General features: G+C 44.1%; 1 protein-coding gene across 1 annotated transcript; it reads right to left on the reverse strand.

The window, feature by feature from the left end:
• Positions 1-3,701: 3,701 nt before the first annotated feature.
• egr1 (early growth response 1) lies at positions 3,702-7,785 on the reverse strand. Its single transcript, XM_034122089.1, is given in 5 exon segments — positions 3,702-5,010; positions 5,013-5,315; positions 5,318-5,587; positions 5,590-6,252; positions 7,100-7,785. Coding segments are annotated over 5 exon segments (1,503 nt in total). The 5' UTR covers positions 7,311-7,785; the 3' UTR covers positions 3,702-4,954.
• Between the last annotated feature and the right edge of the window lie 9,192 nt (positions 7,786-16,977).

Consider the following 16,977-nt stretch of genomic DNA (forward strand, 5'->3'; position numbering starts at 1 on the left):
AAAATAAAACAACTCGAGCCCACTTACTAGCCTTAAAAGACTTATGAGGGCCTGTTTGCATTTCAGAGCCACCCAGGTGCCTTTTGTGAAGCTGTAGTGTGCTTGATGCTGAGTTGAAGAGGTGTCATATTTGGAGGTACTTAAGCATGCACTGTTTTGTTGTCTGTTCAAAGCCATGTACTTCAAACAAGCATGGCTTATTAAGTCGAGCTAAAGTTGCCAGGACACCTGTAGATTATTGTGCAAGTGATGCGTCAAAAATCTCTTTTGTGCCACAAATAATTTCAAAGATGCTTGTGAGTTGTGCTTCTCTTACATCTGTTGGGTTTTGAACAGGTACACAGCTGATAAGCATGCAAAACTTTCACACATCTTAACCCAGAAATGGAGAGCAAATGTGTGACATCTTGAACATCTTTTATGTGCTTGTGTCTCTGAGCGTGTGTTGTTTCAGGTTGGTCTGAATTTTGTCCGGATTTGTCGTACTTACACTTTCTGTGTTTCTTTCGAATTGTGTTATGCTAAGCACGTCTCCTGAACGCTATGTACTGTATGTATAAATGCTGCAATCTACCTGAAATGTATCTGAGGAGTCTGGAAATCAAGCAGTTTAAATATAACCTACTTATCCCTAAAGGCTCAACAGGTGTCAAGTGCATGCGCAAAGTAGGAAAAAACACCTGACGACTGTATCAGTGTTCCCTATTGGCAAGATTGAAAAAAGAAAGCGGCAAAGCAAGGCTCTGAACATTAGATCAATGGAGCATATTTAAAAGACATTAGAGAGAAGCCCTCCTGTCACATCCCTGTGATAAAGTACAGGCTTCCAGCATACAGCACCGTATCTCTATGAAGGAGATCCTCCAGTGTGTTTCCTCCCGTTCTTCATCTCCATGTGGAGATAAAGCGTGAAGAAATGACTGACGCGGCCTTGGTCCGCAATCGGGCTCTGGGTCGTCCTTCCCGACACTGGTCTCTCCCCAGTGGCCCGGGACATGTCAAGGGGTGAGGGCAGAGGAGAAGGGATAGCTGCCGGCCCCGGAGCCCCTCATTCACTCTCTAACTTGCTCACATTAAAGAGAGCTCTAATCACTGCGGGGACTTGGCCAATGATGTGCTTATCAAACGGCATATTTCAAAAAGGCATCTTAAAAGGCCCGAGGGCGAAGAGGCAATAAGAGCACATTTGTATGTGGATGAAAGGGAAAAGTGTAGACAGACCTTGCATCAGAATACAGAGGGGGGAGATCATTAGCATCTCCAGCTAAATATGCTCTACCAGAGAGGGAGAGCAAGGTAGAGACAGACAGGGAGAGAGAGGCAGAGAGGTGGTAATGGGGTGGGGTTTGAGGGCTGAGGGAGAAAGAATGGTTTGCCATTCGTCCTTTTTTGTTTTACACAGTTCCCAAAAAGAATAAGAGAACAAATACATTTTTGAACAAAGGCAGGGCTCTTGAAGTGGAAGCCTGTTGGGGGCGTGAGGTGGCTCCATTGTGGGTTACAATAGTGTGAAGCCACGACGCAACAGCACTCCCAACTCCTCTTGCGCTCCTCTCGCACCTCCCTAAACAGAACAGACTCAGCGCGTGAGCTTTGAAATGCGAGGAAGCCTTGAATCAGAGCAAGAGGATATTATGGGCTACACAATTCCCTTGTACTTTGATGGATATTGGTTGTCTTTCTTTCTAGCATCCTGGTTATGGACTGTGACAATAATGGTTGTCTCTTAACATGTCAAAAGAGGCTGAGAGAAACACAGCCTGTGGTTTTTATATTGAGCAAAAAGAGTTTTATAAAAGCATGGCAGTATGAAACGGCTCCTGATTTGCAGCCAGGTTCTAAAATATGCTGTAAACAATGACAGGAAATGCCAGATTTCAGGATTTAAGGCACACAAGTAGTCTTGAGATTTGCCAAGAAAAGCTGGATGTGGTTCTATATTGGAATTAAATATATTCTTAAATTCATGATGATTTAACTAAGAGGTCAATCAAAGTGCTGATTTGATTTTTCTCTGTAGTATAGCCTCTAACGTGTAAGGGAAGGCGAGAAAATCAAAGGACAGACATACAGAAAGACAGACAGACTCTTTCCATTTTAGTTGGATTAATAGAATTGTAGCAGTGATGCATATTTTATCCAAAAAGACCTTTGTTACCTTCCGTTGCTTAATTTTTGCAGCCTGTTGCTGAATTGTTAAGGAGTGTTTATACTAGACACACACACACACACGCAGACACACACCTGCCAACTGTGTCAGCAGATGAGAGCGTGGGGTCCAGGTAGATCTGTTTCATGGGGACTCTGAGCTTTAACTAAGAGAACACAGAGCAGAACCACGGCTGCCTACACGGCAAATTTCACACAAATACATACTTACACATCACGGCAGCAGTCAGGCAGACACACAGCGGGAAACAACTGCATAGGCTATAGACAGCTACTCTGTATATGGCACACAAATGCCTGCTTACATGTGCACACACCGCACACACAAACACCACACACACACACCACACACACACACACACACACACCACACACACCACACACACACCACACACACACACACACCACACACACACACACACACAACACACACACACACCACACACGCACACGCACACACGCACTCACCTCATCAGTCCCAATTTAGAAAGTCATTTTGGGATCAGGAGACCAATTATCTTAATTATTTTCCTTTCTCCTCCGTCACTCTCTTCTTCTTGTTTTCCTGCTTTCTATTTTAGCTGTGTTTGCATTTGTGAGTATTTTGGTTAGTGCATTTCACAATACCATATTACTCCAAAGCTTCAAGAGAAAACATTTTAGCAGGGTTCTTGTCTACATAGGCTAAAAAGAACAAGCTGTTTTATTTTCATTCTCAAACATGTAGCAAGAATGTTTTTGGCCAGGGAAGAGGGGCAGATGAATAATGATGGCATGAAGGGGCTGTTATTATATTCCGCTTGGAAAACCAAAAGAAACAGTGGTTAAACCTTCAGGGCTGCTCAGCTGCACCCATGCAAAAATTCAGCCTAACCTACACGGATATTGCCCAATTGTGTGTAACAGCTCATTCGCTACAGGGTGACAGCATCTCGCCAAGCACATTTGCAGAAAAGAAGGTAATTATCATGTGATGGATTTCACCTGCACTCTGTGAAAATAACCCCTTTGCATGTCTAAGCACAGTCGGGTTAAAATATACCTTTCCCTTTTTCTAACAGCATGGAGGAAAAAAATATTTTCTGCTGGAAGTCTGTGATCTCAACAGTAATGCCACTGTGTATCGCACAATCTTATATGAAATGTAAATTTAGATAAGCTTAATATCTTCAAGAGCATGTTGAATCTAGATAAGAATTCCTCAGCTTCAGTGTTCATAGGCATGGGAGTCATGCGTTAGTATTATCATGAATACAGGGTTCAATTGGAGAACAGCGATTAAAACGTAGCTTCCATAAGATCATGCTGTGCAGATTTTGCTCAAATGAAAGGGTGGCTCTCTGTGATGTGGAGTTGTGGGAAAAATCTGCTAATAATCTGCTCAGGATTAACATATAGGATGATGGAATATAGCTGTCATGTATGAGAGATGTACATGATGAAATTAAGGGTGTGGTGTAATTGCAATGGTGTGAAGTACTAGTGTAATATTTGAAAGCACGGAAGTCTGACAAAAAGTATGAGAACAAATATACATATATATTTATATTTTTATTATATTTAATTTCTGGGAGGATATCTTGTACACCAAATATCCCATTGGCAGTTAAGCGCATTCAATGTGTTCAGAAGCCAGAAACAGTCACTTGTTTTAACAAACACAAATACAAAATAAAGATAACCACAAAATAATGAACTGCATGTATTAACATACAAAAGAATCCCATGCCTACTCAGTAGGTAACTTCAACATTCAGCTCTTGAAGATGTGGATATTTACACTTAAGTTTTACAAAAATACTCTATAGTTTTTGTCATTTTTTGCTTACATTCTAATGAAATGAAGCGGTGCCCTCATAGCTCGTCCCTTTTCCTCCCTCGGATATGACTTACATTCTGTAACAAAATATTCCCTCAACCCTTAAGGCGAGATGCAGTGCATCCTCTCTCGCGCACAGCCGAGTCACAACATCAGCAAGGCTTCACAAAAAGGCACCAAATTACGGGAGCGTTTGTCTTGTTTAGTTGTCATTTTAAATGTATTTTTTTTATTTCTCTATTTTTCCATATAACCAAGCGATATGTCACATGGGAGAAAGAGAGAAAATATAGTACCAGTGAATGATATTTACAAACAGAAACTAACATCACTCTTACTCATGCTCGAATACTTAAGTGCTTTTTTTTCAAACAATGTCAAACGACACAGCATCATCACTACATAATAGAGAAAGTATGTAGAAAATATGGCCCTGCTCACTTCAAATAATACAATGCAAATATGCAAATAATATTTCACATCAATGGTACCGAAGAATGATAAAAATGGAACATGGCACATGTACAATATACATATATGGTAGCTTATGTATATCATTCAATGTCTTTTGCACTGTACGAGTGCCTGCAAGGGCGACCGTGCCACAACTGCTGGCAATCTGTTAGTCTCTTGGATTGTGTGTACCTTATGGTAGAGACCCGTCAGTGCCGGTTTCTATGCTCTCTCTGGTGAGTCCCTTATGCATTTGAAGTGCTGCATTCGTTTTACAGAAACAAAAGAAATCCGTTTTCATCTTCTATTGTCTTTGCTAAGTCCTTGACATGTGTCTTTTTCTCTGTTTCAGGTAAATCTCAAGATTCACCTAACACTGCACCGGGAGCAGACAGAAAAGTGCTTTTTGGAGGGGAAAACAAAGTCTTTTGATGCTGATCTCTTTCCCCTCAAATAACCGTAAGGAAGGAGAGGTGCTCAGAGACTATAAAAGGTTTTTATTATAAGTCTTTCTTAGCAGATCTCGATTGTTCTTGGAGAGAGAGTGCTCTGCATGTCTGATAGTGGGTGGGAATGGGGGAGCTGTAGATGTTGGAGGCGACTGAGGAAGGGAAGGAGGAGGCTAACTGGGACTGGAAGGAATTGGACATTGACACCGAAGGGTAGGTGGTGGCGATGGAAGGAGATGGATAGGAGTTGTGGACAGGAGAGGAGTAGCAGGAGGTGACGGGAGAGGGGTAAGAAGACACTGGAGAGGGGTAGGAGGTGATGGGAGAAGGATAGCTGGAGGCAGGTGAAGCAGCTGATACAGGTGCTGCTGTCCCCGCCACTGCTCCTGCCTTCTCTGCTTTCTTGTCCTTCTGCCTTAGGTGGATTTTGTGTGCCTCTTCCTCTCGTCGCTGCGGGCAAACTTGCGCCCGCAGATCTCGCAGGCAAAGGGCTTCTCACCGGTGTGAGTGCGGATGTGTGTTGTGAGGTGGTCGCTGCGGCTGAAGTTGCGCATGCAGATGCGGCACTGGAAGGGTTTCTGGCCTGTGTGGATGCGGATGTGACGTGTCAGCTCATCAGAGCGGGAGAAGCGACGATCGCAGGTCTCCACTGGGCAAGCGTAGGGCCTCTCGTGGGGGGGTGTCTTGCTTGGCCTTGTGGGTATTTGCGCATGCGACTGGGCTTGATCATCTGAGACTGGTAGACACTCTTTAAGTCCTGGGAACCAGTCTGGGTGGCGAAGGCCTTGATTGTGGACAAAGGAGTGAGGGAGGGCTGGCTTGACTGACTCTGGAAGGGCTTTTGGTCAGGGGGCACCAGGCTGATCTCTCCCTGCTGCTGAGGGAAGAGGTAGTCAGGAATCATGGGCACAGGGAAGTTAGTGTTGCAGGTTTTGCCATTGGGGTAGGCAGGAGGAGGGTACTGCACTGCTCCAGTCACACTGGCAAAGATCTGGCCCTGGTCCGGGAAGATGTCAGAGTTTGGGCTGGAGTAGGTTGGGGCGGCTGAGTAGATGGGGTTGGGCTCGTTGTGGTGAATGGAGGAACTGAGGCTCTGAGATAAGGAAGAGGTAGAAGAGGATGGAGTGGAGGACTGGATTGATATAGACGAGGTGGTCTGTGAAAGAGCGGAGGAAGAGCTGGGGGCAATATTGCCCATCAGACCAGTGATCAGGCCAAAGATGGGCTCCGCCCAGAGGCTGTTGCTGCAGGAGGTGGCGGGCTCCAGGGTGAAGCGGCCTGTGTAAGAGATGGGGGGAAGCCTCTGGTAAGTCTGCTCTCCCACGGACTTGTCACAACCGAAGGGGATATCAGGTAACGTATCTGCAGGGAGCACAGAGAAAGAGAGGATATTAATCAAACTGTCAATATCCAGAGGCAGGGAGAGGAGGGGTCCTGCCACAGCGCTGGACAGTGTGTCACCCTTCTCTTCTGAGACAGATCAGTCAGTAGCCCACGCATAGAAAACCCCTACTACTAAACTATTCACCCCAAACTCTAAAACCATACCTTTCAAATCTCAACAATAGCTGCTGTGCAAGTTTATGATAGCATTTTCCTCTGCTCACATTCTCTCGATCTTTCTTTCATTCTTTATGTCTTCCTGTCTTGCATGCACACATTCGTGAAGCCCATCACAGAGCTTGAGGCAATTGATTACTGAAACTGCAGTTCAGCTGGTTTTAGGAATGCAATTTGAATTGAGCTGTAGGAGTGTGAGGCATGCGGTGACTGAGCAGTGTTGAGTCCTCTGAGAGTTAGAAAGGATTTAAAGCAATCAATAAATTGATATTAAGTAAGATGTTTTTAATTTCCTTCTTTTTGTTATTTGTGGGTTTGTATTATATTAATATTATGCCCAGTCAGTTTAACATCCAATTTAGTCTGCATTTCAAGTATAAAATGTATGAACATAAGTTATGATGAAACAAATAAATATATCCAGACTTGTAACTTAAAATCTTTATCAGCTATTTTCTATGATACATGAATAAACAAATCGTAATAATTCTAATTAAAGCTATAATGATAATTATGAAAATATAATTAAAGTCATGCAGCTGTTTATTTCTTGGTAGAGTATAGCTCAGCAGATGTTCTGTAATCTTCAGTTCAGTTGTACATGCATTACAGAAAACCAGAGCAAAAGAGGCAAATCTCCAGATCTTACCTCCAGCAAGGTGGTCGTACTGATCCCCTGGGTCCCCGGAGCCAAAGCCTGCACCTTCAGTTGCGGAGGTGGCGAACAAGGGGGTCCCTGCAGTGCTGAGCATCATCACTTCCTCCAGCTTGGGATAGTTATCCATGGGGGAGTGGGGGAAGCTCAGAGGCTCTGAGATATGCAGGGTCGGGAGGATCATCTCGGTCTTGGCTGAAGCCATCCTCTGCTGGTGCTGGAGCTGCGCTGGTGGCTGGTGATGAGTGCAGGAGGCTGGATGCACGCTGGCAGAGCGGTGCCTCGCAGGTGGAGGGAATCACTTAACCCAGCTGTACACTTCTGCTGGTGAGGAGGAAGATGCTTTTCTCTTTCTTGCTCCGTGACTCTTGTCCTCCAGTTGTCCTGTTGTTTTCTCTCAGAGATGAGTAAAAATCCACTTGTCTTTCAGAAAAAATCAAAAGTGTCCTTTATACTCATTCCCTAGATCCATTGAAATGAATCAACAGATCAATCTTGATTTTCTATCTATGTATTAAATGGCTGATCCAATCAGGTTTTGACCCTCTTGGATGGATATGTTTTGAATTGACTTTCACTTTTGTTGTGATATTTCTCAGTAAGGGAGTTCTATGTGTTTGTCTATCTATCGCTGCTCTAACAGTTGCTCTTGTGGGCTCTCAGGGCTCTCTCTGAGCTGAGAGGCTTCCCTGCTCCTTTTATACCCTCTTGCTGTGACGTAGATGTCCATATTTGGAGAGGAGGAAGCCCATATTTAGGCACTGCAGTGGAGGACACATGACGCTGGCCTGAGGGAAAGCAGAGTGGAGAGACTTTATATTAAGCTCTCGCAGTAAATTGCGAAGACAACGCCGCTCTTCCTCTGTCCCGAATTAATGTATCTTCATAGCAGAACAGCTCCGCCCGACAGCGGCATAATTCTTGCCCTCTCCCCGTCGCCCCATAGATTTGATTTGGATTTCCCATCTGTGCAGCAGGCTGCGCTGCTGCCGGAAAGCCCGGCTCCGCCGTGCCTTATAAGGTCGTGACTACATAAGGACCTATTCCGGTGGGTTTCCATTTCCCTGTCCTTATTTGGAACTTCCTGAGGCAGCGCTGATCGCTGCTTGGCAGTGAATGAGAGGCTGGAGTGCAAATCATGTCCAGCGCTCACAATAACTAATGTCAGCAGCAGAATCCTGCTTCCCTGGGTTAAAGCACAGCTTCAGCTGAACTATTAGACTGTATTGGAAAGTCTTTGTGCAACCGACGGACTGCTCCACGTGTTTTTTGTAAATTTTGGAAACTTAAATGCTGCTTTCTTGTGCGCTAAATAAGATCGAGAAACGTTTTAATCACAAATGTAATAACCTAATGCATATATATCGTCATAGGCAACACATGTTCGATCAAGTTAAATTAGATAAAAAGTGACTTTTACCATTTCCTTTTTAGCCTAGGGAATGTTTTTTTACACAGCGTTATGGTTGGAAGCTATTGACATGCATGTATAGGTCCTTAGTCCTATCGATTATGAATGATTAGCCGGCATGTTACATTGAATTTGGCATTTGATAGCCTATAAGTGAGTACATGTTTAATGCTGTGAGCCTACAAATATAGGCCTATCCTGTGCAAACTCTGCTGGCCTGTATAGCAAACTTCCTCTAAATTAACTTTCCATCTCTCTCGGCTGTGTCATTGATTAATGAGAACAGATAGCCGCGGATGCTGACGAGGTGCCGGGCGATCCGTCTAATTGAGGGGTGTCCCCGGCTCAATATTCGGGGAATCTCTCTGCCACTCAGCGGCCTAATGGGCCGCATTAACAACGCTGCGCACAGCTGCCAGGACGCCTGCGGGATACCGATGTTCCCCCCGGCTGCTCCAACTTCGGATGGCGCGCCAGCACTCCTCGGTGGATGCTGACGGGAAATCAATGTGTTTCCCTTGCTGCTGACTGGATCTATATGCGAGCAACCTCATTGTGAATTGTGAAACATCGGGAGCAGGACACTCTGAGGTGGCCTGAGAGAGAAGGAAAAGGAGAGAGAAAAGAGATGCTGCTGATGCATTTGAGAGGGTGGCGCAGGTAAGACCCCTGTTCTTCAAATATCCTTTGATTTAGACTCAAGATAGGCCTACTGATTTCATAATGCCCTTTGGTAACCATTTAAAATAAAAGGAGAGAGATAGATAGATATATAGATAGATAGATAGATAGATAGATAGATAGATAGATAGATAGATGGATAGATGGATAGATGGATAGATGGATAGATGATATGGTATGATAGATGGATAGATATATATATATATATCTATATATATATATATTATATACGTAGATAGATGATAGATAGATAGATAGATAGCTCGATAGATGGAGATATATATAGATAGATATAGATATATATAGATATGGATGGATAGATAGATAGATAGATATATGGATAGATAAATAGATGGATAGATAGATAGAAGATAGATAGATAGATGTAGATAGATAGATAGATAGATGGAGGATAGATAGATAGGATAGATAGATTGGATGGATAGATAGATAGATAGATAGATAGATAGATAGATAGGAGGTAGGTAGATAGATAGATAGATAGATAGATAGATAGATAGATAGATAGATAGATAGATAGATAGATAGATAGATAGATAGATATGAAAACAAACATAACTCAGGTACACACAGTAGGTTTTTGGTCTTTACTGGATTGCTTTATCTCCCAGGCGTTTCCCATTTAGCCTCTGGCAAATCCCTCTGTTTACCCCATTAGACTGATAGCAAAATGCTGTACATATATGGATGATCTGGAGCAGAGGCTCCTTCCCAAAATCCAAATAAGCCTGAAGTATAGGGCGCAGCTGGATAATGTGTAATGTTGTATTCATACAGTCAGATACGTAGACACTCTCAAATCTAATCACTTTTGACGGTGTATGTGGCACTGCACAGCGGTGTTGTTTTTATGCACGCTCCCACAACCAGAGTTTACATTTAGTTTTTCAGCAAGGAAGATCACTGCGCTTGCAGACCTGGGGGAAAACAGACCAGAAGCTCAGGACTTGATGATGGTGAGTTGCACAAAGTGACTGTAACTGTGGTGAGGTGGTGATTTTTTCATTTAATCGTTTATTTGAACCGGGACAGTGCACATTGATGAACACTTTAAAACAAAATAATGCTTACAAGTGTAAATGAGCCAGATTTTAGCTTTGAGCTCATTTCCATCCGTAGTCCCGTCACATACAACATACAAGAACATGAATAAATACATGATATGCAGGAAGAGCATGAGCAGCATACAAGCATTTACCACATGGCAGTACAATGTAGCAGCTATATAAAGTGCAAGATAAGATAAAGAGATACATAAAGTGCAAGAGGAGTTACCCCTGTATTAAAGTGCATTTAGCGGTGATTGCACGTTTGTTTGTTGCTCAACCATTCTTTGAGTTGTCCTTTAAAACTATTGAGAGTGAAACAATCCCGTTAACTCAGTTGGGAGGCTATTCCACAATGAGCTGCCTTTAATGGAGAGGACATTTTGTCCAAAAGTTGTCCGTCTGAGGTGGACCTCACAGTCTCCTCTGGTTTCTGACCTAGTGCAGCGTCCAGTGTGTTTTTTGTGGATGAATTCCCCTAAAGGGGGGGGGGGGCAGTCCATGTAAACATTAGTGATACCAAATCTAAACTCTGCATCCACTGCTGCTTTCATGCACCAGTTACCAAGGTCGATAACATTTGTGGCAAAGCAAAGAAGAAAGAGCGAAGAGAGCAGATGAGAGAACTCATCATCTGATGACAATGTAATAAAATCAGGTTAGGGAAAACTGTCGGAAAAGTAATAAAGTAATAAAGATGATAAACAGTTCACAGTGTCTGTTTGGGCCTCCCTTCCCTCTGATGCATGGAGGGGGTGGAAGCCAGATGCTGTAAGTTCAGGGGAAGGAGAATTAGTCTCTGGTTGTGTGTGTGTATCTGTGTGTGTTTGTAGATGTGTGTACGGTTCTATCTTTGTGTGTGTGTTTGATTCAGCCAGTTCATTCTCTCAGTGTTTTCCCCACACAAAGCAGCCAGAGGAGTCCTCGCCTGATGAAACTCCAACGCTCTGCCAGCCGGTGGTGAGAAAGAGAGGCTCTCCCTTTACCTACGCAGCCACCACACCCGTGTTCACACACACACACAAACACACCCAGCACAAGCGCATGTTGATATTTAATCATGCACCAATCTATCACAGAGAAATAGATGAGGAGGATACGGAAGCCAAAAAAAACATACAAAATAAACGGAGAGGGGAGATTGAGCAAAGAAGTGATATGTATAGATCTCGAGGAGATGGAGGCAGGTTTAGAAAAAGAGAGGAGAAGGTGGAAGGAAAAGGTGAGGGCAATAGAAAAATTGAAAATAGAGAGACCGAGAGAATCTACACCCACATACTGTACGTGGGAGCATTAACAAGCCTTATGCTGGCCTTTTTTAGCAGCCAAAGCCAGGCAGGCAGACAGACAGGCAGGCAGACAGACAGGCAGACAGACAAGACAGGCAGGCAGGCAGAAAGGCAGGCAGGGCAGACAGACAGACAGGCAGGCAGGCAGACAGACAGACAGACAGACAGGACAGCAGACAGGCAGGCAGACAGGCAGGCAGGCAGGCAGACAGACAGACGACAGACAGACAGACAGGAAGGCAGGCAGGACAGACAGACAGGCAGGCAGGCAGACGACAGACAGACAGACAGACAGTCCCGCTCCTCCGTCACATCCTCTCCACCCAGGCCTCCCACCCGGACCAGTAGTGCAATCCCTCTATTAGCATACAGGTGCGTTCAGCCTTGTGTGCTCCCATGATGGGCGGACAGAGATTAGAGGTTGGACGATGACAGCTACCAAAGCCTGCATGTTACATAATGTGGGATGGATGGGGGAGGGAATAGTGAAAATGAGAGAGAGAGAGAGAGGGAGAGAGAGAGAGAGAGGAGAGAGAGAGGAGAGAGGGAGGAGAGGAGAGAGAGAGAGAGAGAGAGAGAGAGAGAGGAGGAGAAGAGAGAGGAGAGAGAGAGAGGAGAGAGAGAGAGAGAGAGGAGAGAGAGAGAGGAGACCTGGTTATTTTGGAGCACAGATACAGTAGTTGTATTTTGCCAAGCAGGATGAGGACAGAGTGTTTGATTTTCAGATGATAAAAAATGAAATGTGGCATTGATGTGTTAGGATGATATCGCAAAGGGAGAGCTTATAATTAAATGGGATATGAGTGGATGCCTGAAAATCTCGGGTAGTGGATGCCTGAAAATCTCGGGTAGAGTGACATGCTGAATATTAGCCTATAGCCTCAGAGTGATGGGGAGAGGAGCAGAGAACGGAGAGGAGGGTTTTTGATAAATGTCATTTTTCTCCCAGCTTTTAAAGTGACGCCGGCAGGAGTGTGCAGCCTGACCTTTTACACACAGAGTGAGATGCGCCTGGGAAAAGACAAACTGGTGTGAGAGGGATAAAATCTGTTGGAAACGTTGAAGAAACCAAAGAGGTTGTGTACAAATATTTGGACTAATTGACATGCACGAAAATTCAAGTGGAGGAGCTGACGATGAAGACATCATTACAGTTTGTCTTTTTTAAACACTTGACACCTCCACTCGGCGCTTCACTTCACAAACCATGGCTCACTTATTGAAATCTAAGACAGCCCACTGCAATACAATACCGAGGATTACAGCACACCACCTGTTGCTGCGCTGAAGCAGCCAGACAGTTAGTGTCTGTTCAGAGGAGTCCAGGAATGCTGCTGTGGAATGCTAGCTTTGTGTCAGCGGCTTATGATTATGTGGGTAAGATCACACGTTTACTTTTACTGTAGGAGCTGACCTACTAAAGCTTTAGGCCCCGGTGACGACGTTTGAAAAACAATCTGCTCGCACTTACAGTCACTGCAAGCATCACTCCCTGTGGTATTCACCCCCAGGGCCGTGGAGCAGGGAAGGTGTAAGCGTATCACACAGAAACAGGGCCCCGGCATCGAATAGCCTCTCTATCTGCTTATCTGCCTGTTGTTGCCTCCTGAAGGTGGTAGGTGACACAGACACAATTACCAAACACAGCACAAAGCCAACCCCAGCGCGTCCCTGAGGATGTGACTCACTGGGCCCCCGGCCTGTTTGTTTGATGCTAGTTACAAAAGATCTGACCTCTGACCTTTTCAGCTCCAGATGAGTCACTGGTGGTGCGCTGAAAGTCGGGGCTTCCCCGCACCATGTAGCGGTCACAGTACAGCAACCGGTAACATTTAAAGGTTGTCCCAAAACACTATTCTGTGTTTGTCTGAGCTGTGTATACCAAGACTCCAGCGTGTTGACAGAACTGATATATTTTAGGATAGCTGTGTGCATGCCATCTTCAATGTTATATTTTTTAAGTAATTCTCTGGGGTTTAAGAAGCTAATGCATTAGCTTCACATATGTCAAACTAAGCCACTGCCCAAACAACAAATATATGTTTTATAAATCTAATTGAATTTACCTTGCCTAGATAAGTAAATTCACCTGATGTGCTGTTACTTGATTGTGAGGTGGAATTTCGATCCTTTGACGGACTCCAGTACAATTTTGAGGTACTTGTCTTTATTTCTATCGAATGCCACTTTATTGTTGTACTCCGAGTCCATTTAAATAGATAATTATCCATTAAATATCCATTAAATAGATAATTACTTTCTTAGCATAGAAAACATATGATAATGAATTTTGTTGCAATCATTTGTATTTCTTTTACTTACCCCATTTAACCTCTCTCAAATCTTGGTGAACTTCTTGAGGGGGGCCAAACCCTAGGTTGGAAACCACTTTCTGAAACCACCTATTGTATAAACAATAAGTTCAATCTAACACGCCTAGTTAGCTACACACTTAAACATGCTGTCTATGTATGTATAGAAATCAACAATAATACATCAGTTAAAAAGGCAATTTTTCTGCAGAACTGATACTACTTCTGTACTTCCACTCACATCAGCTAGGGATTTTACACAAGACTATACTTTTAATGGAGTATTTTCCACAATTTGGTATTTGTAGCTGTCAGTCTCTTTTTGAAAAATAAATCTGGTGACAGACCAAACCAGAGCCATTTCAGGTTTATACTTCAAAGCTGCCTGGATGTTGTACCTTGTTGCAACCGGAACAACGCTTCTTATTGGCTGATTGACTGAGCTGACTATAAACCAAATGCTTCTCCACACTGCTGACGTCTTCATGTGGGACAGCGAGGACAGACAGGAAGAGACTAGGAGTGAGGCAGGCAGAAAGATGTTGCCTCAGCGTCCAGACTGAGCAGCAACTGGTTTGTTGTCTTTCGCGAACACGTTTGGGTGTGACTCATGTGCATACATAGTTGGAGCAGATAGAAAACATCCAAACTCACAGACCTGTTTTTGTTCTACTACAGTCTTCAGATTTCTGTCGTGAGTTTGCTTTAGTCCACAGTGATATGGAGCACTTCCAGTCCACATCTGTTTATGTGGAAGAGCGTGGGTTTATTATTGCATCAGACAGTCACGCCATCACCCTTGCTCACTTCTTGCCGCTTTGACGTTTTTTCAGAGAATGGCAAGAAAGGGGAGATCGTTTGGTTTTTATCTTTTCATTTCTGAACTAAGAGCTATAAACACAAAGCCTAAGCTACTGAACATTTGGCAAACTGAAGTCACCCTGTCTCTCAAAGGATGACCTGTCTAAACCCTGTGTTATACAAACAGGCAGGCGGGCATACACAATCACACAACCACACACACAACAACACACACACAAACACACACACACACACACCCCACACACACCACACACACACACCACACACACACACACACACACCACACCACACACAACACACACACACACCCACACACAAACCATCAAGTTGTTCTCCAGAGTTTATTTGAGTTTTGAGTCAGATCCAAACTTGCCAAGGCAAATAGTCTCCATGGGTCCAATGGCCAGAGCTTTATACCTTGCTGTGAAATGAAATGACAGTTGGATGGAGGCACATCTGCCCAGGTGAGAGTTATTTGTTTTGTAGTGTTGGAGCTGAAGTAAATTGAAGGGTAGAGAGGGTGAGAGGCAGAGAGATAAATGAGAAAAAGGAGCGATTCACAGGCAGAGGAAGTGATGGAAAGGTAGAGCCAGAAGTGACTGAGACACAGAGTTGGAAGAGAAAGCGACTGTCGCGGCTGGGTTGTTGACAGGTTGGCCTCAGGGCAGGTACGACAGGTTGATTCAGGTAAGCCCCTCTCCCCCCCCCTACTTCCCCTTCTCCCCTCCACCATCCAACCCTCCCCTCTTCCCCAGCTTGAGACTGCAACATGGGATAGCCTACGGGCTGAGGAGACAGGTCTGCATCAGAATGCCCGCAAACCTTTTACAATCATACGATAATCATTTAACTCCGAGTGCCATACGTCAACAGGCATGACGGCTGACGAGGCCGACAGACAGACGACAAACAACAGCAACACCCATCTTACTGCTTCCAAGGAAGACGAAAAAGAAAAAAACAACAAGGAAGGGAAGGAGGGAGGAATGAATAAATGAATAACTGTCAGAAGCATTTGGCTCATGGGACAATGGTTTTAAGAGTAAAGGCTCGGGGGGCCAAATGTCACTTTGGTCACTTGGACTGAAGAACAACAACAGATGTTGTAACTTAAACTGCAGCCAGGGCAATGAAGCATCTTAAGTGATAATTAATTATAAGTAATTTAGTTTAGCTCTATCTACATTCTATGGAGGAGCAGGGTCACAGTTGTCTCTCTTTCCCTCTCTTAATGCAAGGACTATGAAAACATTTGGGTGTGCAGGGTTAATGGTGCAACTGGATTAAGAAGTCTAGATTCATACATAATGCAGGCATTTACCTTAATGGGAGAAACGTGACTGAGGAGCAGTGTTTACATTAAAGGAGGGTGAGAGTTCAGCTGAGCCGAGGGAATGTTTTTCTGCCTACGCTGGCGGCAGACGGTGTAATGAATTTCTATAAAGCGCACTGCAAATAAAAATAAAGACACACAAAGGAGATTGCATGTTGATGGTTGTCGGGTGATGCTGACAAGGAGAAATGGGCGAGGACGGCGTTGAGACTTGCAAAGTGTACAGTTTTTGAAAGACATCAAGTTACCTCAGTCTGCCTCCAGTTTTTTTTAAAGAGTCAAGAGTATGGAACTGTAATCTCAATTAAATCCCAGGATTTTAAGACAAGGAGTACTGATCAAACAGGAAGTTAAAAGCTTTTATATTATCTTTATCACCCACTTTTCAGCAATAATTCACACACACAAAGACCACATCAACGTGTCCTTATTTGTGTTTGTCTTTCTATGCAACACGGCGTGCACGTGGCAACTGAACCCAAACACCCACCAAACATTGTACACACACATCATGTCAGAGGGCCGACGTGAGTACATGTATCCACAAGTGTGCTGACGCACACACCCTGCATATAGCCTGACAGTCTGTTGGCCGCAATACCCCACACAATTAAAATAAATATCCTTACGAAGGCCACATGGTGCTGCTTCTTCTAACAGCCAGACAGGGGAACAACTCCATAGCAACACCGAGAGAAATGTTACGTGTGAGAACTTTGGATATGCACTGTTGGAAACATAAACAGGCTTAGGTCATAATTTAGTTAGGAAACAGGGATTTCTCTCTGTATTGACTTAAAGAGTCAAAGAGTAAAATAGCGTGATTTGGAAAGTCATGAACTTCCATATTTCTCGCAGTTGGAATGTGACAGGTGTGTGTTCTCATTACGAGCACACAGACGGGCCCTCCATGGGTCTCACTCTCTGAGTCTCCTCTCCTTCCCCAATCTATCTCTG

The sequence above is a fragment of the Trematomus bernacchii genome, unplaced genomic scaffold (genome assembly GCF_902827165.1).
Source record: "Trematomus bernacchii unplaced genomic scaffold, fTreBer1.1, whole genome shotgun sequence".
Taxonomy (NCBI): domain Eukaryota; kingdom Metazoa; phylum Chordata; class Actinopteri; order Perciformes; family Nototheniidae; genus Trematomus; species Trematomus bernacchii.